At 44.0% G+C, this 22,304-nt stretch overlaps 1 protein-coding gene across 1 annotated transcript; it reads left to right on the top strand.

Annotated features, from left to right (window-relative positions):
• The first annotated feature begins 5,277 nt into the window (after positions 1-5,277).
• Spesp1 (sperm equatorial segment protein 1) lies at positions 5,278-20,472 on the top strand. The gene is made up of 2 exons (XM_060375623.1): positions 5,278-5,539; positions 17,496-20,472. The coding sequence occupies exons 1-2, from the start codon at positions 5,479-5,481 to the stop codon at positions 18,809-18,811; spliced, it is 1,377 nt and encodes a 458-aa protein (XP_060231606.1). The 5' UTR covers positions 5,278-5,478; the 3' UTR covers positions 18,812-20,472.
• Positions 20,473-22,304: the final 1,832 nt, after the last annotated feature.

The following is a 22,304-nucleotide window of genomic DNA, read 5'->3' as shown; positions in this document are numbered from 1 at the left end:
TTCCCAATTTGTATCCCCTTGATCTTTTATAGCTGTCTTATTGCTCTAGCTAGGACTTCAAATACTGTGTTGAAAAGATACAGAGAGTGAGCAGCCTTGCCTTATCCTGATTTCAGTAGGATTTATTTAAGTTTCTGTCCATTTAGTTTGATGTTGGCTATAGGCTTACTATATATTGTCTCTACTATGTTTAGGTATGTGCCTTGTATCCCTGATCTCTCCAAGACTTTAAACATGAATGGGTGTTGGCTTTTATCAAATGCTTTTTTGACATCTAAGGAGATGATCATGTGGTTTTTCTCCTTCAGTTTGTTTATGTGGTGGATTACATTGATGGATTTCCGTATGTTGAACCATCCCTGGATGTCCGGGATGAAGCCTACTTTGTCCTGGTGGATGACATCTTTTATATGTTCTTGGATTCAGTTTGCCAGTATTTTATTGAGTATTTTTGCATCATTGTTTATTGGAGAGATAGGTCTGAAGTTCTCTTATTTTTGTTGGGTCTTTGTGTGGTTTAGGTATCAAGGTGACTGTTACTTCACAGAATGAGTTTGGTAATGTTCCTTCTGTTTTTATTTTGTGGAATAATTTGAAGAGAATTGGAGTTACCTCTCCTCTGAAGGTCTAGTAGAATTCTGCATTGAAACCATCTGGCCCTGGACTTTTTAGAGAAGGGAGACTTTTGATGACTGCTTCTATTTCCTTGGGGAATATAGGACTATATTCTACTTGATCTTGATTTAATTTTGGTAAATGGAATCTATCAAGAAAATTATGCATTTCCTGTAGATTTTCAGCTTTCGTGGCATATAGGCTTTTGAAGTAAGCCCTAATGATTGTTTGGATTTCCTCAGTGTCTGTAGTTATGTCCCGCTTTTCATTTCTGATTTTGCCGATTTGGATAGTTTCTCTCTGCCTTTTAGTTAGTTTGGATGAGTGTTTGTCTATCTTGTTGATTTTCTCAAAGAACCAGCCCTTGGTTTCATTGATTCTTTGAATTGTTTTATTTGTTTCTAATTTATTGATTTCAGCCCTGAGTTTGATTATTTCCAGCCATCTACTCCTCTTGGGTGAGTCTGCTTCTTTTTTTCCTAGGGCTTTCAGGTGAACCATTAAGTTGCTTGTATGAGATGTTTTGAATTTCTTCTTGAACGCACTTAGTGTTCTGAATTTTCCTCTTAGCTCTGCTTTCATTGTGTCCCATAAGATTGGGTATGTTGTGCCTTCATTTTCATTGTATTCTAGGATGTCTTTAATTTCTTTCTTTATTTCTTCCCTAACCCAGCTGTCATTGAGTAACAAGTTGTTCAGTTTCTGTGTGTGTAGGCTTTTTGTTATTTCTGTTGTTGTTGAGGTCCAGCTTTAGTCCATGGTGGTCAGATAGGATACAAGAGATTCTTTCAATCTTCTTGTATCTGTTGAGGCTTGCTTTGTGACAAACTACATGGTCTATTTTAGAGAAGGCTCCATGAGATTAGAAAGAAGATATACTCTTTTTAATTTGGGTGAAAAGTTCTGTAGACATCTATTAGGTCCATTTGATTTAGAACCTCTGTAAGTGCCATTATTTCCCTACTTAGCTTCTGTCTAGATGATATGTCCCTTGGTGAAAGTGGGGTGTTGAAGTCTCCCACTATTAAGGTGTTGGGATCAATGTGTGATTTAAGCTTTAATAATGTTTCATTTACAAATGTAGGTGCTCTTGTATTTGAGGCATAGATGTTCAGAATTGTGGTGTCCTCCTGTGGATTTTTCCTTTGATGAGAATGAAGTGCCCCTCCTCATCTTTTTTGATTAATTTTGGTTGAAAGTCTATTTTATTAGATATTAGGGTAGCTACCCAAGCTTGTTTTCTGGGTCCATTTGCTTGAAAAACATTTTTCCAGCCCTTTACTCTGAGGTAATGTTTATCTTTGTTGCAGAGGTGCGTTTCTTGGATGCAGCAGATAGTTGGATCCTGTTTCCGCACCCATTCTGTTAGTCTGTGTCTTTTCATTGGAGAGTTGAGTCCATTGATGTTGATAGATAATAGTGACCAATGAATGTCAGTTCCTTTTATTGTGGAATTGGTGATGTTACTGTGTTTCATTGCTTGTTTTCTTTCAATTTTTTGTTGTGAAGTTATCTATATCCTGTGTTTTCATGAGTGTAGTTGTTTTCATTGGAGTTTTCCTTCTAGTATCTTCTGTAGGGCTGGGTTGCTGTGTAGATATTGCTTAAGTTTAGTTTTGTCATGGAATATTTTGTTTTCTCCATTTATATTGATTGAAAGCTTTGCTAGGTATAGTAGTCTGGGTTGGCATCTGTGGTCCCTTAGTCTGCATGAAGTCTGCTCAGGCCCTTCTGGCTGTCATAATTTCTGTTGAGAAGTCTGGTGTGATTCTTATAGGTCTATCTTTATATGTTACTTGGCCTTTTTCCCTTGATGCTTTTAATATTTTCTTTGTTCTGTAGATTTAGTATTTTGACTGTTATGTGATGTGAGGAGTTTCTTTTCTGGTCTAGACTGTTTGGTGTTCTGTAGGCCTCTTGTATCTTTATGGACATCTCTTTAAGTTGGGAAAATTTTCTCCTATGATTTTCTTGAAAATATTTTCTGGACCTTGGAGCCTGAAATCTTCTTTTTCATCTGTTCTTATTATTCTTAGATTTCATCTTTTCATGGTGTCCTTGATTTATTGGATGTTTTGTGTTTGGAACATTTCCGATTTTACTTTTTCTTTGAGAGCTAGATCAATTTCTGCAAGTGTATCTTCAGCACCTGGGATTCTCTCTTCCATCTCTTGTATTCTATTGGTGATGCTTACCTTTGTGGTTTCTGACCTTTTCTCTAAGACCTCCAGATCCAAGGTTTTCTCAGTTTGTGTTTTCTTTATCAATTCTAATTCTGTTTTTATGCCTTGCACCATTTCCTTCATCTGTTTGAATGTGGATTCCTATCTTTCCATGATGGACTCTATTTTTTTGTTCATTTCCTCTCCATATGCCACTAATTGTGCCAAAATAGAAATGTTTAGCACACCCCATTCTGTGTGTACTTTCTATTTTCATATGTGTGTGCTCGTGTGAGTGTTGTTTTTGAATATATATGTGCTTATGCACATGGAGGTCAAAGGTCGATATCAAGTATCTTCCTTGATCTGTCTCCACCTTACTGTGTGAGACAGGGTCTCTCACTGAGCTGCCTGTTTTGTCTAGACTGGCTGACTAGCAAGCTCCAGGGCTCCTTCTGTCTCCGCCTCCCCACTGCTGACTGGGGTTTCAGGTATGGAGTTACCACACCTGGCTTTTTGTGTGTGTGCTGAGGATCAGCTCACAGTGTAAGGGCTGTGCCAGCTGAGCCACTTCTCCAGCCCCTGGTTGCACAGTTTTCTATCCAGCAAACAGTTTACCTGGCTTAATTTGTTCAGACTGTTGTACCAAACACCACACACCAGGTGATTTAAACAATAATTCCTTTCAAATGCTGGGAGGTGTGAACTTTGGTTTGGTGTCTGATAAAAGCCTTCTTCACAGATGACTGTCTTTCCCGTGTCCTCACACTGAATCTCTCAGGTCTCTTAGGATACTAATTTCACTCTTGGTTCCACCCCTGATCTATTCATCTCTCAAAAACTCCATCCCTTTCTCATCATGATGAGGCCTAGGATTTCAACATGGGAATGAGGAGGAGTGGGAACCCTTAGCCCATACTATCTTTGGATTTCACTGTTGCAAGCTATGGTTATTTTAGGACCTAAATTTGTGTTACAGAATTTATATCAGTGTGTGTATATTATGTTATTGCTTTTGTTGCATATTCCAAGTTGTTTTCCAAACAGTCCCAACTGTTTGATTCCAGCTGCTGTATGTGGGGCGAGCACTGCGGGGATGCCTGGAAGACTCACCCAGGCTTGAAACAGTATCACAAGCTGTTGACACCTCTTACTCCTCCCTTGGCTCAGCATGGTCCGGCTTCTTCCCAAACCACTTCCCTGAAGCTGTTGCTGTCACGTAGCTAATGCCGGCCCTAAGTGTCTCTCTCTCTCTCCAGCCCTAAGTCTCTCTCTCTCTCTCTCTCTCTCTCTCTCTCTCTCTCCAGCCCTAAGTCTCTCTCTCTCTCTCTCTCTCTCTCTCTCTCCAGCCTTAAGTCTGTCTCTCTCTCTCTCTCTCTCTCTCTCTCTCTCTCTCTCTCTCTCTCTCTCTCTCTCGGCTTTCCAGAAGCATCTAAGACATTTAAGAAGCATCTGAGACTCCTCGTGAACGCCTCTTTTGGTTTCCTCACCTCCACCACTCCTTTCAGGAGTCCTTTGCACTCCGTTATTTTCTCTCTGGCCTGCCTGAGCCAGAGATGTGACTACATGTGACTTTTAAAGATTTTTTTTATTTAATTTTTATTTATTTATTATTTATTACAATTTATTCACTTTGGGTTTTTTTATTTTTAAACATGAATCATACAGACAAAAAAATACAGTTCTACAGATTTTAACCCACATACAGAATTGAGTAGAGAGTCATATGACTATTACTCCAAAAACGTTGTCTCATAGAGACTGGGGAGTAGCCCAGGTAGCAGAGTGCCGGTCTAACTCAGACAAACCCTGGGTTCAATCCCCAGGACATGAGGAACCATACAAACATACACGTGCCTGCCATCTCAGGGCTTAGAAGGTGGAGGCAGAAGCATCATTAGTTCAAGGTCATCCGTGGGTGGAGTGTAGTTCCCGGCCACTGTCTCCCGGCGACAGAGAAGACCCTGACTAATTCTCTTGCCCTATCCGTTTGTAGTCACATATTTCTCCATCATTTCTAACTCATTATCGTCAAAGAAATGGGATGTAATCTTTACAAATCAAAACGACTCCTAGCAAAGTCCGTTGAGGTGTCTGCAATGTCCCTCCCTCTTCTCAACATCATCTTCACAGCCACCCCCGCTCCCCGCACCCCACAACCCACACCCACCCCCGCGGCGGCCAATCACGCAATTAGTCTGAACCGCCTATAGCTCTTGGGGCGCTCTCAGCCTTCCTGCAGTTGAACCTTCACTCGCGTTGCTTTTTTGGAGGGGGCAGGCGGCGGGGCGGGCGTGAGGGGGCTGGTAGGGGGAGGGGTCCCGCGGCAGTTCCCATCACTGTTGGCTCTGCGCAATCTCCAGGTCGTCTCTTCCTTCAGACACTTACTCCTGTGCAACAGCTGTGTTTTCAACGGGGGAGTGCTCTGGCCTGCCCCTTGTTGAGCTTCTGCAGCCCCCGCGGTAAGTGCCTGGAGCAGCAGACCTCCGCGGAGCCCGCTAGTCCGCGCTGTGTCCCGGCACGCATGCGCAGCCGGCACGCGGCCGCCCCGCCCCCACCCGTTCATTGGGGCAACCGTTGCGGGCCGCCTGCGCCCTGATGTGGGACAGGAGGCCGCTGACATCCCCCTTTTCGGCCCTGAGGTACCCCGGCCTGTGGCCGCAGGACGTTCCCGTCGGATGGCGGAGTGTGAGCACCGCTCATGAAGCCTGTGGTCCTAGTTGCGCTGTGGCTATGGCCTTCGTTCCTGCTGGCTTATCCAAGTGAGTGATGGGCCCTGTGGAGACTTAGGTGTTTCCTTTCCTTACACCTTCCCGTCCCACGGTCCCAGATGCCCGCTTGGGTACCAGGTGTGTCACTCCAGTCCTCATCCTGCGCCTCCCATTGTCTCCAGGATGCCCAGTGTATACGCTGGACTGACTGTGCCCCTCCTTACTGGACTCCCTTAAGCGGCTCTGTGCACACACTGCCCAGAAAACAAAGCACATTGCAGCCTGGGCTGCTCAAACACTTCATGTTTTGTTGGAGTGCAACCACAGTCATTATTCTACGTGCTGGCCATGGCTGCTTCCTGGTTTAGGACAGCAGCAAGGGCTCGCTGCACAATTCTAGCTTGCAAGGCCATAGATGTTTATTGTCTGGCCCTTGACAGTAAAAGACTGGCTGGTCCCTGCAGCAAACTTAAAGTGTTGAGGGGAGAGCTTCTGGAAGGAAAGAATTCAGCCAAAAGACACCGACAATTTAAATAGAAGTTTATCAAGCCAAGCAAAGCACGAGAGAGAGAGAGAGAGAGAGAGAGAGAGAGAGAGAGAGAGAGAGAGAGGCGTGGAGAGAGTGGCGTGGGGAGAGTCAGAAGGGGACAGCAACACAGTGGGCTCTGCATTGTACATTTAGAAAATATTTTCATGAATACTTATGAAATAGGTGGCATTTTGAGAGACTTCTTGTCCAATCATGGTAAATGCAGTCTCTCTTTTGGTGTCTTTCTTCCCATGTTGTTCTTGAAAAGCCCCCAAAGAGGAGGCAGGTGCTGTCCTGTGGACGCATGTGGGACAGCCCTGGCTGCCTAGTCCTTGCTACAGTGGGAACAGCCTAGCTGCAGCTGGAGGCGGTTGAAGCACAAAGGAGGCGTTCTGTTAGGGACAGCTGCCAAGATGCAGCTGTCATTGTCTTGGTTACCTCGTACCGGTATGTTTGCGCGTATGCGTGTGGAGGCCGGGTAGAGTCGTAGGTCTCGCTCCTCAGGCGCTCGACACCTTGTTTTTCTGTTTGGTTTGGTTTGAGATAGGGTCTCCTACTGACCTGAAACCTGCCAAATAGTTGGGCTGCTGTCCAGCAAGCCCCAGGATGTGCCCAGCTTCATTTCCCCAGTGCTAGAATTCCCGGCATGCACCACCATGTTCCGCATGGGCTCTGGGAACGTGCCTGGGTCTTCACAGGCACGTGACCTCCTGAGTCATCTTCCCAGCCCACTCTAACTCCCTTGTGAGACTGGGAAGGGCCAACTCAGACCGTTTCTTAGCACAGCAGCACAGCAAATAAAATAAAACTGGCTCAATGAGTGAGCATAATCCTGATGACCTGAGTTCAATCCCCAGACCCCACAGTGGAAGAAAGAACCACTACAACTCTGGAAAGTTTTTCTTTAACCTCTACATGGGCATTAGAGCATGGGTCTGCACTCAAATACACACACACACACACACACACACTCAAATATACAGAAGATAGAGGCTTTTCTACCCCTGTTCTTTGGAAGGCTTTTGTCTTTGGGAACTACAATCGGTAAGGGAGGATTTAAGCAGCAGCTGTCAGTTGCTCACTTGTACCAACAAATACAGGAAAAGAAAAGCAGATTTGTTTTAAGGACCTTCTAAAGCTTCCAGTACTTGGTTACAAAATTGCAAGTTCACCTCAGGCTGTTTCAGTGCCCAAGGCTGTGTCACTTGGGAGGGTCTCTTAGACATGCAGGTGGAGTATTAGGGAGCCATGACATGTAAGTGGTGAATGTCCCCTGAGTGGTCTTAGTGGGATAGCAGGGACTGCCAGTGACCTGTCTCTCTCTACTAATGCACTATGCTTGAAATGCCCTATCTCTTCTTTTTGTTGTTACATTTGTATTTATGTGATTGGCCTGTATGTACCACAGTGTGTGTGTGTGTGTGTGTGTGTGTGTGTGTGTGTGTGTGTGTGTGTGTGTCCTTGCCCCATGTGGATTTCAGAGACCAACTCAGGTCAGGCTTGCAGGGCAAGAACTTTTACCTGCAGAACCATCTCCCTAGCTTGAAGTGAATTTGATGAGACTGCCCCTCCTTGCCAGTTCATCATTTTTCATGGTTTACTAGACAATCTGAGATGTCCTCCTTCATCTGCACACCCCACACCGTGCAAGAACTCAACTGAGACGTGAAGATTCAAGATGGCCTATTTTCTTTCAGGTTGTTGCTATTGGTGAATCCTCATTTTTAATCTCTCTCTCTCTCTCTCTCTCTCTCTCTCCCTCTCTCTTTCTCTTTCCCTCCCTCTTTCCCCGACAGAAGCATGCACAGTTATAATTTCTGCCCAGCCCTTTCTTTCTGCCCATTTTATCTTTTGAGACAGGGTCTCAAGAAGCCCTGGCTGACCTTGAACTAACTACACATCCAGCAATGACCATGAAATTCTAATGCTATTGATTCTGCCTCCCCAGTACCGGTTACCACAGATGTGTGCCACCACACCCAGTCAACACGGTGCTGGCGACCCAGGTCAAGCCTTCATGCGTATGAAGCAAGCACTCTACCACCCAAGCCTCGTGCTCAGCCTCCAAGTTTCTTTAAGTCATGGCAACTAGCTTTGCGAGCTCTTGGAGAGACTACAGTGTGTCAGAACTGCTGACGTCCTATGGACAAGATAAGTCTGCTAGAGCAAGCTGCCTTCTGTGTGGAAAGCCTTGAGTCTAAGGGCGTTTTTAAAAATCACAAAGCACACAAAGACATTAAGTTAGATTTTATTTTTTTAGTTAGAATAGCTGATTTCTATGAATATAAGTATTGCTTTATCCAACAGCAAAAGCTACATTTAAAAAAATAATAGCAATAAGTTAGAGAAAAGCCATTGCATGGGCAACACAGTGGGTCCTTCTGCAGCCACCCTGAAGGTATTTCAGTCATGACTCACAGCAACCTGGGTAGCTGGAAATATGGCAGCTCAATTATTTAGGTTTGTTTGAATTTAAAGCACAGATTCACACAGCACTTAGAAAGGCTGTTCTCTGTGAGTCTACTGCAAGGAGGGTGTGGGAAAACATGCAACTTGTGATCTGAAGTTAGAGATTTGGGGCCAGTTTGCCTGTTAGTGAGTGATGGCTGCTTGGGTTTCAGTCCCAAGTACATGCGTTTGTTATAGAAAAAGGCCACCCTGTGTTTTGTGTGCTTATGGTTGTAAGAAACTTAATAATTAACATATAAAACTTTTGGTTAGAGTTTTGGTGTGTTATCAACAGTGTCTGTGACAAGGTTGGCAAAAAAAAGTAGAAATGTATGAGTTCATCATGTGTGTATGAGTGTGTGTGTGTGTGTGTGTGTGTGTAAGTGAATGTGTCTGTGTGTGTGTTCATGTGTGTGAGTACAGCTGCACAGGTGCCTTGGTGTGTATGTGTATGGAAGTCAATAGACAACGTTGACTGTCTCACCTTTCCACCCCTGTGAAGCAGGGATCCTCTTTCACCAGGGTGAACCCCAGGGTTGCCCCTGTGCCCCTCCCACTGCGTTGTAGGACACCGTGATTAGAGCTACACACCGTGCAACCAGGCTTTCCTCGGGTCCTGGGGATTACAGCGCAGATCCTTACACTGCAAGTGATCTCCCCAGCCCATGGACACTCAAAGTACAAGGGTCAGATGCAAGTGATCTCCCCAGCCCATGGACACTCAAAGTACAAGGTTCAGATGCATGCAACTTTTTTATCTTTGTGAGTTTTAATATTCATCTTTTTTTTTTTTTTACTGAGCTACCATGCTTCCCAGTGTTATATATGATATTTTACTACAACCTCAAACTCACCAGGCATTTATGTTAAGTCATTGTTGAAATTAGCAACATGGTTTGGCTTTAAAGCCTTAATGTTTAAAACATATTTTAGTACAGAAACAGACACAGTGCACTTCATATTGAAGTATATACTATTCTTTAAATTCCATTTTGGCTTTACTGTTTTTTACGTTTCTTTGTATAGCTTAAGTATTACATTTGTGTGTGTGTGTTTATCTTACAAATCTTAGTGAAATATAGAAGCCTGTCTTAGTTTGCTCTCTGTTGCTGTGATAAGCACTATGACCAAAAGCAAGTTAGGGTGACAGAGTTTGTTTCCTCTTACAACTCGCAGCCAGTCGTGAAGGAAGCCAGAGCAGGAACTCAAGCCAGGAACTGAAGCAGAAGCCAGAGGGTGCTGCTTACTGGCTTGCTCAGCCTGCCTTCCTATACCACCCACAGTAGCTGGTCCCTTCCACACCAATCGTCAATCAAGGAAGTGTCCCACAGGCAAATCTGATGGATGCATTTTCTCAATGAAGTTCCTTTTTCCAAGATGACTGTAGCTGTGTCAAGCTGACAAAAAAGCAACCAAGACAAAACCTTACCTCTTTGATATCCTTGTACATAGTCATAGCACAGTTACCTTAACTATTTCCCTCCATACACCAAAAGCTGCATCAGAGAGAATGATGAAGTCGCTTCACCGTTTTTGCAGTTTGGAAAACTCAAGATGATGGTTGCTTGCACAAACCTGCTTTTATTTCCCCTTGGCATTCCAGAATTCCTTCTTTTATCATTTCCATTCTGTTTGGGGAAACACATCAATTATTTTATTTATTTATATTTGTGTGTGTGAGTGTGCGTGAGGTTACGGGTGTGCATGCCAAAGCCCATGTATGGGAGCCAGAGTTAGGTTTCTGGAATCAGTTCTCTCCTACTACCCTCGATGGATGATTCTGGGCTTTGAACTCAGGTTGCCAGGCACCTTTGCTGACTGACCCATCTTGCCAGTCCTAGCGAATTGCATTTAGCCATTTTTCTTTAGGTCAGGTTTTCTGATCATTTTTCTTGTTTTCTCCTTGGTGTCTTTTCATCCCCAAGAGATCTTTTCCTGGGATGTGTACTTCTGGGTTGGTTATTCCCCTCCCCTACTTTTGCTGGCACTCAAAAATATGTAAGATTTTCTTCCAACCTCATGACTTCAGATTAGAATTAAATTTGTCATTCAGTTTCTCCCAAATGTAAGTCACCTTTCTCTTGCTTTGTGTTTGTGTATGTGTTGTATACACATGTCAGTGTGTGTGTGCGTATGTGCATGTAGGTGCAAGGAGACAAGATGGAGTCAAATGTCTTTCCTTGATCACTCCCACATTATGTATTTTGTTGTGTATGTATCACTCTTTTGTTTGCATGTATGTATGCATACCATATGCATGCCTGGTACCTATACAGGTCAGAAGAGAGCGTTAGTTAGGTCTTCCAGAACTAGAGTTGTGGGCATATTTTAGGTACGATGCATAGGGTTTTAATCTGTGCCAAATAGAAAAGGGGAATGGTACCCATTACTGTCATAAAAGCAGCAATACAGATACGTTGTTTTATTAGAGGCTTTGGAAGAGACAATGTACTTTACAAGTAAACGTTAGCTAAGGAGGGGTTGGAGAGGTGGCTCAAAGGATGGAGAGCATCTTGTGCTCTCAGAGGACTGGAGTTGGGTTCCCGACACTCACATGAGCAGTTCACAACCTCCAGTAACTCCAGCTCCAGGGGATCTGATGCCCTCTTTTGGCCTCTGCCAGTACTGCACACGTGCACATACCCACACATAGACAATAACAAAAACTATTTTGAGAAAAGATCACCCTAGTAGAGCGCCAAGAAAATTATGTCAACACCTGAGTAGAGCATCAGGGGAATTATGGGATGGTCTGTCTCAATACCTGAGGAGGGCAACAAGGGAATTATGGGATGGTCTGTCTCAACTTTTCATTGTTTCCAGACACATCAGCACTCCATTTACAATGTTCTGGGGTGAGTATTATTTCCCAGGCTGTGTAAAAGTCATAGCTACAGAAAGGAGAGAGATTTCTAAGTGATCCTCAAAGGGCACCACACATCCATCTAAATTATGTCAATAGAATTCTGTCTGTGTAGAAACTTCTAAAATTGCAAGGGACTTAAGACTATAAATGAACTCATGGTTTTTAGGGTTTGCTAAAAAATGGCTTATCAGTTTAATAGATACTCAATGTGCTCAATTTTACAGTAACATTCTTTTTAGTTCAGAAGGTGTTTGATGCCATGCTTATAGTTATTTTCCTTTTAAACGTCTGTAGATAAGGGCTGACAAGGCGGCTCAGAGGATAAGGGCACTTGCCACACAAACCTGGTGACCTGAGTGTGCTCCTGGAAGCCACGTGGTAGAGAGGACTGACTCCACTAAGTTTTCCTCTTGTCTCTTCACGTGGGTTTTGGCATGCGCCTCTACCCTCATCCATATCATGCACATACAAACAACAACAGCAACAATAATAAATTTTATCATCGTAGACAAATATACATTATTAACTAAAATTTTTAGTTTATAGGTTCATAAATAAGAATATCAGAAAATATGCCATTAGTGTCAAAATAAAATATAATTCATGTTACAGATTATCAGAGAATTAGAACAGTTTAAAACTATACAAGGCAGAGGTGGTGTTACATGTCTTTAGCCCCAGCATTTGGGAGGCAGGTGGATCTCTGAGTTCCAGGCCACCTGATCTACACAGAGAGTTCCAGGACAGCCAGGACTGTGTAAAGAGATCCTGTTTTAAAGTAACAAAATCATAAAAACTGTAGACAGCCCTTTTTATTGGCTGTGGGTCTTTGTAATTATATGATGTATATTTTGTTTTATTGTTTTCTGTGGTTTAATTTGTATTTGGTCTGTAAAATAGTTCAACTGAAGTCCTATACATACACTCACTCTATTGTTTCCAATGCAGTTCTCAAAAAAAAGTTACTTCAGCTGATATGCAAAGCTTCAGAATCTGGGTGGATTAAATGTATTTGCTACTCAGTTTTGCATTCTGTGAAAAATCACCTAATTTTCAGACAAATGGCACACAAAGACAAAACCTGTTTTAAGAGTTAAGTCTAAATGTTGTCCCACACCTACGATCCCAGCACGTGGGGAGTAGAAGCAGAACAGTTAGGTGTCAAGTGCGTCCTTGACTAAATAGTTCAGAACAGCCTGGGTTTCTGTCTCAAGGGGGAAAACCTACAAAGAAAGCAGAAAACACAACTGTTGACATAAATTGTCACCAATTGGCTTTAGGAACTAAAGTAGAAATAGTACCTACTGATAAGCCTAAGGTTTATTTTAAATACCCTTTAGTTCTTTTAAAACTAGTACATATTAATTATACAGAGAAGGGAAATCTAGTATAACAATTTCAACATATATGTAACAGATTTTAATCATATTATCCCCCTGCAGTTTAATTCTTAGAAATATTTTTTTTGCTATACCTATATGGTCATGTCTTCTAATATAATGCAAAAGAGTCACAAGCATGACATTGTAAATATATAAGAGACACGGGCACACGTGCTCTGACTACCCCGTGAATCCATAGTTAACATCCCTGAGTAGCTGGCACTCCGATCAGAGCTCGGACTACAAGTCTGAGGCTCTAGCACAGTGAGAGTGTGTGCTCCACGCCAAGGACACACGGAGCTGCTCCAGCGTCAATCCCCAGCGTGGCAATGCACAGCCCAGGCTACTGTGTAAGTGTGCTGTTTGAGTGTGTGTGACATTTCAACTTTAGCAGAGAAAGTTGAGTGACCAGAATTTCTCAGCTTATATTACTTGTGAGATTGGGTTTATCTGGAAAGACTTATGTTCTGATTTTGCTCAGGATGAACTCAGGACGCCTTTATAAAGCTTTGTGTGGCATGAATGTCTTCTGTAAGTGACTGTGAGTCTTCAGTTAGACCTTGTGAAAACAAAACATTATGTGTAGGTTCACCTCAATATCTATAGACAGCTCTTATATACAATAGAGCCATTTGACAGTAGAGCAAAATCTTGTAGTACTTATTTATCTGAATCACACATGTATATTTAAATATTTTGTTCCAGTTAAGTGGGAGCAGACTTTGCATATTTTGTGGTATTTTACCTACTATTCACATGTGCTTCGAAATCAGGCTTTGTTTCTCCGGGATTGTGCCATCTTATGCCCTTACCCCTTTGCCAGCACTTTTATGGCAGGTCTTTCTGACAACACTGTGCCAGTTTTGAAGTAAGGCAGTCTGTGCTCACATCCCATTCTTGCTGCTTATGAGCTGAATGATCACGGGCAGATCACGCATTCTTTCTGAGTGTCTTGTTTTTCCTCTTTTTTAAAAAATGGTTTTTCAAGATAAGGTTTCTTATCTTGTGTAGCCTGTGTAGCCCTAGGAATCCTGGAACTTGATCTGTAGACCAGGCTAGCCTCAAACTCACAGATCCGCCTGCCTCTGCCTCCTGGCTGCTGGGACTAAATGCATGCGCCACCACTGCCTGGCTTCTTTTTCCTCTTTAGCAGAAATAATAGCTCATGTGATGCCTGCCCGTGCCAATGGCTCAATGAATGGAGGTGAGTGCAATCTTCTTAATTACTGTCATCCAGTGCACCCTGAATTCCAGTTACTTCCATTCCTACAGTTGTTATTATCACTTGGCTATTGTCTGTATTATGTGACCAGCTCTCCTTGTTCTATTTTTAAAATTGCAGAAAACTCAGAGCTGAGATTCCAGACTGCTTAGCAGTGGCCTTAGAATAGTCTTCTGGAATCTCCTACTACAGGAGATTTGTGTGTGTGTGTGGTGTAGTGTGTATGTGTGTGTGCAGATAGGTTTGTAGTGTGTATGTGTGGGCATGAGAGCCAGAGGTTGACAGCGGGTGTCTTTGAGACAAGGTCTCTCACCCAACTCGGAGCTCACTGATTTGCCAAGCTCCAGGGCTGCTCCTGCCTCTAGCCCCCCAGTGCTGAGAGGACACCACCTCCTCGGCTTATGGGTGCTGGGTCTCTGACCTCGGGTCCTCGTGCTTGTGAGCCAAGAATTTTATTTACCTCCTGATTTAGCTCCACAGCATTGGAGGGCTTCGTAACCTTAGTCATGGTCTGGGGCATGCTGTTTGCTTAGATATCCAGGTGGCAAAAATAGCAGCTATGTTATATTGGGGTAGACCACAAGAAATGGTCAGAGAATAGTAAGTGACTCAGCTTCTAGCAGGTCAGCCCCCTCTTTGTAAGAATTAGAAGTTTATTTGCTGTTTAGAACTTCCTGCAGAATTGACAGAAACAACATTCCCCATGGCCAAGGTTGTATGTAAGGATATTGGAAGCTAGCTTGTACTATCTTGCCTGCAAACATTTTTACAGGGCTCAAATTGATTTGCAAGAATGATCCTGATTAGTGGTACCAGGAATCTGAAATGCATATGTTAGACGTGCAAAAACAAGAGGTAGGAAGCATGTGAGGAGGGAATGGGTTTAAGAATAGAATGATCCAGAGACCCAGGGTGCATTTACAAGGAAGAAAAGCAAGGTAGGAGGCAGGGTGCCTCTGTTGCTAGGCAGCCACAAACAGGCTTTTTGGTGTTTCCAGAGTGTCTGCAGAGAGGATAATGTGTACTTCAGATGTTTTTAGAAACCCCATCTACTGAGGACCTCCCTTTCCTGTCCTTTGGCAGCCTAACTTATTTACATGGGCATCCCATTTGCTAGTCTGAAGAGACAAGCTAATTTACTGAAGGTCAAGTAGGTCCTAGACTAATGTCAGGGCAGTGCCCTCTGCAAAGCCATTATGCCTCTGCTGACGGCACATTCTAGACTGGCCAGGGTTAGCCCGATGGTTTGCTTTTAGCTGCCTAGAACAGAAAATTTCCCCAAAATGTTATAAACATCTTTCTATCTTATAGAAAAATGAAATATACAAACAAATAGAAATAGTGGTATAAAAACTGCGTCTACAACAAATGGACCCTTTGGTTAGTCTTGCAGCGTTGACATCTCCACTCACACACCTTCTCCCCAACCTCCCTGTCTTCATCCTCCCCATTCTTGTGCTTAATTCTTGAAGCAAATTATTATCAGGGAGATGGCTCATTCACTATGTTCAACATACATATAAAGAATAAAAACAAAGCTAAGAAAACTCCTGGGTTTTTTTTTCTTCCAGTAAAATAAAGGTAACAGAACGGAAACACTATTTGAATATCAAATGAACAGAAGAAAAAGAATCAGAAAAAATGAGCAGCAATTAAATATTTGAACTATTAGCTTTTGTGTGTGGCTGTGGTTGTGGCTGTGTGGCTGTGGCTGTGTCTGTGTCTGTGTCTGTGGCTGTGGCTGTGGCTGTGGCTCTGGCTCTGGCTCTGGCTCTGGCTCTGGCTCTGGCTGTGGCTGTGGCTGTGGCTGTGGCTCTGGCTCTGGCTCTGGCTCTGGCTCTGGCTGTGGCTGTGGCTCTGGCTCTGGCTCTGGCTCTGGCTCTGGCTGTGGCTGTGGCTGTGGCTCTGGCTGTGGCTGTGGCTGTGGCTGTGGCTGTGGCTGTGGCTGTGGCTGTGGAGGCCAGAGGACAAGCTCTGCTGTCCTTCTCCGAGCACCATTTGGCATGTACTGGTACAACAGGGCGGCCAGGAATCTGCCTATCTCCACCTGTGTCCATCTCCCCAGCATTAGAATGACAAGCTTTCTAACTATGCCAGTCGTGTGTGTGTGCGTGTGTGTGTGTGCGTGTGCAAGCGCGCACGCATGTGCATTCGCGCATGCACGCACTTGTGCATACGTGCACTGAGGATCAACCTCTGGCCCTTGGCAAAGGCTTCTGAGAAAGCACTCTAGCCTCCTAGCCCCAATTTCTTATTAAATTTATTTTATGTGAGAGAAAAGAACACACATGGTATCTTTTGCTAAAAAAATATTGACAAAAAATACTAAAGTCGTGTTGCTGGAAAGTGAAAGAGCTGAGACCAGCATGAGGGTGTCAGGAAACTACATTGGACTGCATTTGTTTTACTCAGTCTTCCCTACCTGAAAACTCCAGACTCTGAGTAGCTACAAAAATACATTGTTTTTGTCAACAAAAAAAAAAATCAATAAAAAAAGAAAAAGAAATGACTTAGTTAATTAAAGCAGGTATGGCAAGGTGGCTCAGGTGGTAAAGAGGTTGTCATGCTAGCATGAGGCCCTGAGGGTAGCTCCTAGACCTGTGTAAAACGAAAGGCTAGGGCAATGATGCACACCTGCAGTGTCCGAGCTGGGGGGATAGGAGGGTCCCTGAGGCTTCACACACTGAGCGCCAGGATCAGAGAGAGCCTGTCTCAAACATAGAGTGAAGAAAAACTGATGAAGACACCTGGCGTCAACATCTGGCCTGCACACACACACACACACACACAGAGAGAGAGAGAGAGAGAGAGAGAGCTTCTTAATGGCTCACTGTATTTAATAATTGGTATTCATCAAAACCATTGTATCACGTGTTCATCTTACAGATACATTAGCTGTAAATAATCAAAAGAGCACAACCAATAGCAAAACAGGGTTAAGTAGGAAGTGAGGCGTTTTGAATATTTACTATCTTTGTTTTAGTACAATTGCAAATCCAGGTAATTTTATCTAAACCTCTGGTTCCGAAAAATTTAATAATTGGCTCTTGGGAGCCAATATGTGCCCACAGTAGCTCCTTGCAGCGTTAGAAAACATGGTCAAGAATTTTGGTTTAGAGCCAGGCACGGTGGCACAAGCCTGTAATTCCAGCACTCTGAGAGGCAGAAGGAGGCATATCTCTACGAGTTCGAGGCCAGCCTGTTCTACAAAGTGAGTCCAGGACAGCCAAGGCTACACAGAGAAAACCCTGTCTCAAAAAAAAAAAAAAACACAAACAAGCAAGCAAACAAAAAAGAATTTTGGTTTAGTAAATCGCCTATTGAATCATAGATTATAGGAAAAACAAACATAAAATGATGTAGAAGAGGACACACGTACAACCCTGACCCTTCTCTTGCCCGTGTGTGCATTTCCAGAGAGTGCTGGCCTGTGTTAGGGCGTGAAGCTTGTTGCTGCATTTCTATACTTAAAGCGCTAGCATAGAAACTGAACTGAGGTTAGCAGAGCCTGTCGTGTCCTGTAACGGTTACTTACTGTGTGTTTGATGTTTTTCCTCAAGCTATAACCGTGTTGCCCGATGAAGAGCAGAATTTGAATCATTACGTACAAGTTTTACAGAACCTGATAATGAGTGTTCCTACCAGGGAGCAGCAGGGCTCTGAGAGACCGCCCAACCCCTTAGGGACCGTGGAGGTTCCAGAACCGAGGACGCTCGCCTCTGAGCTGATACACACCACTGAAGAAGTCACCTCTGGAGAAGTCACCTCTGCAGAAGTCAGCCATGCAGAAGTCACCACTGGAACCGTCACCCCTGAAACCGATATTCTGATGAGGCCCTTCAACGACGAAGTAACAACCTTCCCGTCCAGCAGCTTCACGCAGGGGATGAAAAGGAAAAGAAAAACCGAAAGTACACCTTTCTGGTCCATCCGGCCAAACAACGTTTCTATTGTTTTACGCACGGAGGAACCTTTTATTGAAAAAGAGGAGCCGGAGCCGGAGCCCGAGCCCGAGCCCGAGCCCGAGCCCGAGCCCGAGCCCGAGCCCGAGCCGGAGCCGGAGCCGGAGCCGGAGCCGGAGCCGGAGCCGGTGCCAGACCTCGAGTCGGAGCCGGAGCCGGAGCCGGAGCCGCGGACAGAACCGCCGTCTAGACCAACCCTGCCTGAGCCAGAGACGTGGCCTGACCTAGAGCCGGAGTTTGGGCCAGAGGAAGACCTGGGGATAAACACGAGGCAGACCACGCAGTCGACAGAGACGCCGAGGCCGCCGTCCACGGCCTCCCAGCCCTGGCTGAGTACCCGGGTGACCGTGACCGCGCGGACCACCAGCAGCAACATGGACGTCTCCACGGAGTCCGAGGACGTGCCCCAGCTCTCCGGCCACTCGGAAGCCCAGAGCGTGGAGGACTTCCCTGGACATCGCTCACTCCGCATGAGGCAGGAGGACATCTTGAGAAAAATTTCCAATATTAATGCCCAGATCAAGAACCAAGGGCCGCTTCATGACGCCAACAACCGCCAGTACAAGGAGTACATCAAGGCCTCCAGGGAGCACCTGAAACGGAGCATGGCCCTGGCTGCAGCTGCGGAGCACAAGCTGCAGGAAATGTACAGGTCTCACGTCTTCTCAGAGGGACGGGGCGGCGACTCGGTCGACGACATGGAGACGGTTATCGACACGCTGTACAATTCCAGATCCAAGCTGCCGGAGTATTTAAGCGTTCACGGTGTACCATCAGAGCTGAAAGAAAAGGTCACTATCGTGATTAATGTGTTGAAAAAACTTTTATGTGTAGATCAGGTAGAAACGCAACGCCTCATTAGGAAGCTGTTAAGCAATAATATGAAAATTCTAAATATTCTTGATGTCCCATGAGCAAACTCATTTAAGCAAAAGTCTTGTTCACAGGAAAATAAGCATATTAGTGATTTCAAAAGTTGCCTAAAAATATTTCTATTATATTTCCATGTGCTAACATCCATATGTGTCCTGTCATAAAATATTTTCATATGCACTAAAAACCTAACAACTTTAAAATAAAAATTTGATTCATAAGCTTGTAGTTTTTTTCTCATTACTTTAACAAGTTGTGAAGAGCTAGCCTCTACCATTAAGATTTGAGTCCACCAACTAGCAGTGCTCAGACCCGCCCACTGTACGAGCTTAGAGACTGCTCTCACTCTGTAATGCAGCCAGTTCTAAATAGCTGCAGAGCGCCCGGGTTTTCTGTATGATAGCACACTCAGGGCCAGCACCCGAAGCACCTCCACGTAGGCGTATGCTGCTTCCTGCTTCCTTGGAGAGGGGTAATACAGGGAAACATACTGTTTCGCCTCGGTCATTGGTGAGGGACCCTAACCTGGATCTTTAATGAGGTCATCCTCACAATTCCCTCCCTTTGCTTTCATTCAAACACATTAAAAATGTATAAATCCTTTCTAGCAAGTCTGACTAACACCAATTAAACTGGCTGTATAATGTCATGAAAGTGTAGTTTTGTTTCGTAGCTTAACCAGAATTGTATTTAAGCTCATTTACATAGACATTGACCAGTCACTTACAGACCAATAAAGATTTATGGACTCTGCACCAGAACAAAATGGTAGGCTTTGGGGACAGAGTGAAGAGTTATTTCCCTCTCTAAGATTATACTGTAACAAGGAAGCTGGACATTGAACAAAAACTGTCATCTCTTAAGTTTCCAGTTGAGACAAGCTGTTACGGAAGGTGGCTGTCCAGCCTCATCTAGAATGCTGAGAAAAGTAGCCTCAGCCAATGGTGTTTGAGGGGAGACCTGACAGATGATGTACGCTTGGTGGACGAGAATGTTCCAGGTGGAGGAAGAGCATGTGTGAACACTGAGCTGAGGCCAAGGATGAGAAAGTCAAGAAATGCCTGGAGCATAGAAAGACCAGAGAGAACATTCCAAGACAGAGCAGGCACATAAGCTCAGAAAAAAAGCTTGTAGGCCTCATGATATATGTTTATCCTGAGATCGGCAAGAAGCAGTCTATAGATTTTTAAGCAAAGGACTGGTGTGATCAAGTTTGTATCATATGTACACACACGTGTGTGTGTGTTTTAAAACAACACTCTAGCTACACACTTTTAGAGGCAGGCTGAAGTAGACAGGAGCTGTTCACATGCCAGGTTTAGCTTGGATTAGATGTTCACTGTGTTTATTTAAAATAACCTACTATGGAAAATCTTAAGCATTGCAAAGATGAGCAATAATGTGGCAGCAGTATGCAGCTATCATCCATTTTGAACAGTCGTGTTCTGATGGACACAGTGCCTGTCCAGCCCTCTCCCCAACCCCAACTTCCTGTATGCTCAGCTAGATATTTCTTCTCCAGCTCCAACCGTCTGGGGCTCTCTAAGCTTCTGACAAACACTTTCCAAATGTTCATAACAGCATCACCACATGGAGTTAATGGTATCTAATCAATGTTTAATTTTAAAAAGTGATTAGACAATGGGAAATTTGGAGTTTCTTTGTACAAATTAAGATCAAATAAAGTTCACACATTGTTATTGCCTGACTGGACTCGAGTTATCTTTTAATTAAAGGACCCTTTCCACTCCCCATCACCCCCTTGCTTGAAACTTATTTATTAGAAAAATGGACATCAGTAGTATCATTTCCCACAGCAAGAATTTGGCATTGCAAATGGATTGTTGCTTTTCCTGTTCTCTGTATTTCCTTAATTGTGTGTGTGTGTGTGTGTGTGTGTGTGTGCGCGCGCGTGCCTCACGCCCCTCCAGTAGCAGGAAGGTGTCAGCGCCCCTGGAGCTGGAGTAAGTCACAGTTGTGAGCCACCTGATATGGGCTCTGGGAACCAGATTTGTGTCCTCGGGAGGAGGAGCAGGTGTCCTAAACTGCTGAGCCACCTGTCTACTCACTCTGCATTTTTGTAAATTGGTGATTCAGTCTAGAAGCATTTCACGAGCATGAAGCTTGTGGTTTTGCTTTCTTCTATCTCCAGTTTCTTTCCTCCCTCCCTCCTTCCCTTTTTTCTTTCTGTGGTGTGTGTGCATCTGTGTATACATGTATGTACACGTATGTGTGCATGTGTACGGAAGCCAAAGGTTGATATCAGGTATTTTTCTCAGTCGTGTAGACGAATATTTTTCCTTTGTAAAAGGTTTATTTTTACTTTATGTGTATGTGTGAGTGCTTGCACAAAGACATGTGCACCACATGCGTACCAACACAGGCAGAGGCAGAAGGGGACATCGGATATCCCGGGACTGTTCTTAGAGCTGCTTGTGAACACCTCAGTGTGGATACTGGGGTCCAAACCCAGGTCCTTTGCACTAGCAGCAAAGTTAAGATGCTCTTAAGTTCAAGCCCCTCTCCGGATCCTCCTGACAGTCCTTGAGACAGAGTCTCTCACGGAACCTGGCTACCTGACCTGGCTAACTTGCCTGGCCTTTAAATCCCAAGGATTTTTGTCTCTACCTCCACAGTTCTTGCTGTGTAGGTGCACCTACTGCACGGGTGCTAGGAGCCAAGCTCAGACCTGCGCCCTCTGTGGCGGGCACTTTGGCCATCAATCCATCTTCTTCCTTTCCTGTTAAGACAGTCCTTTCTTATTTCATTTGGCTAAGCCTTTCTTTTCTTTCAGACTTTGATGACCATTACTTAGATACTTGCTAGGTAAAGTCATCAGTCTGGTAATGTCAAATGCTGATATTATTTCTTAAATTGAAATATCTCTATGAAGAGAAATATTATCTAATCTATTATGTGATTTCCCCAATGGTCCAGGTATCAAATGCTTAAATATTTCTCTTTTTTTTTTAATCAAAGATGAGAGACTGGAGAAATGACTCAGAGGTTAAAAGCAAGGGCTGCTTTCCTAGAGGACCCAGGTTTGGTCACCAGCACCCACATGATGGCTTACAATCATCTGTAACTCCAGTTCCAGGAGATCTGATACCCGCTTCTGACCTCCAAACACCAGGCACATGTGCACATACATAGTGCAGGCAAAACACTTATACACATAAATCTAAAAAAAAATTAAAAGATTACTTCAGAAACTTGATATAATTATTATAATGCTATAATTATTTTAATTTTTGTTGTTGCTGCTGTTTTGAGATAGAATCACAAGTAGCCAGGGCTGGCCTCTTATTCCAAATGGCTATATTATATAGCCAAGGATGACTTTGAACTCCCGAGCCTCCTCCTGGCTCTGCTTCCCATGTGCTAGGTTATAGGCAGGTGTCCCTTCCTCAGTCTCCTCATTCTCTTCAACTTGCTTTAGAGTGGTGCATTTGTCACAGTTGATGAGCATAATTATATTGGCAATGGGTATCACCCAAAGTCCACTGTGATGTTACACAGCCTTCCTGTTGGAAC

Source organism: Meriones unguiculatus, chromosome 1, assembly GCF_030254825.1.
Source record: "Meriones unguiculatus strain TT.TT164.6M chromosome 1, Bangor_MerUng_6.1, whole genome shotgun sequence".
Lineage (NCBI taxonomy): Eukaryota > Metazoa > Chordata > Mammalia > Rodentia > Muridae > Meriones > Meriones unguiculatus.
Note: the sequence above shows the minus strand (reverse complement) of the source record. Positions and strands in the feature narration are given on the sequence as shown.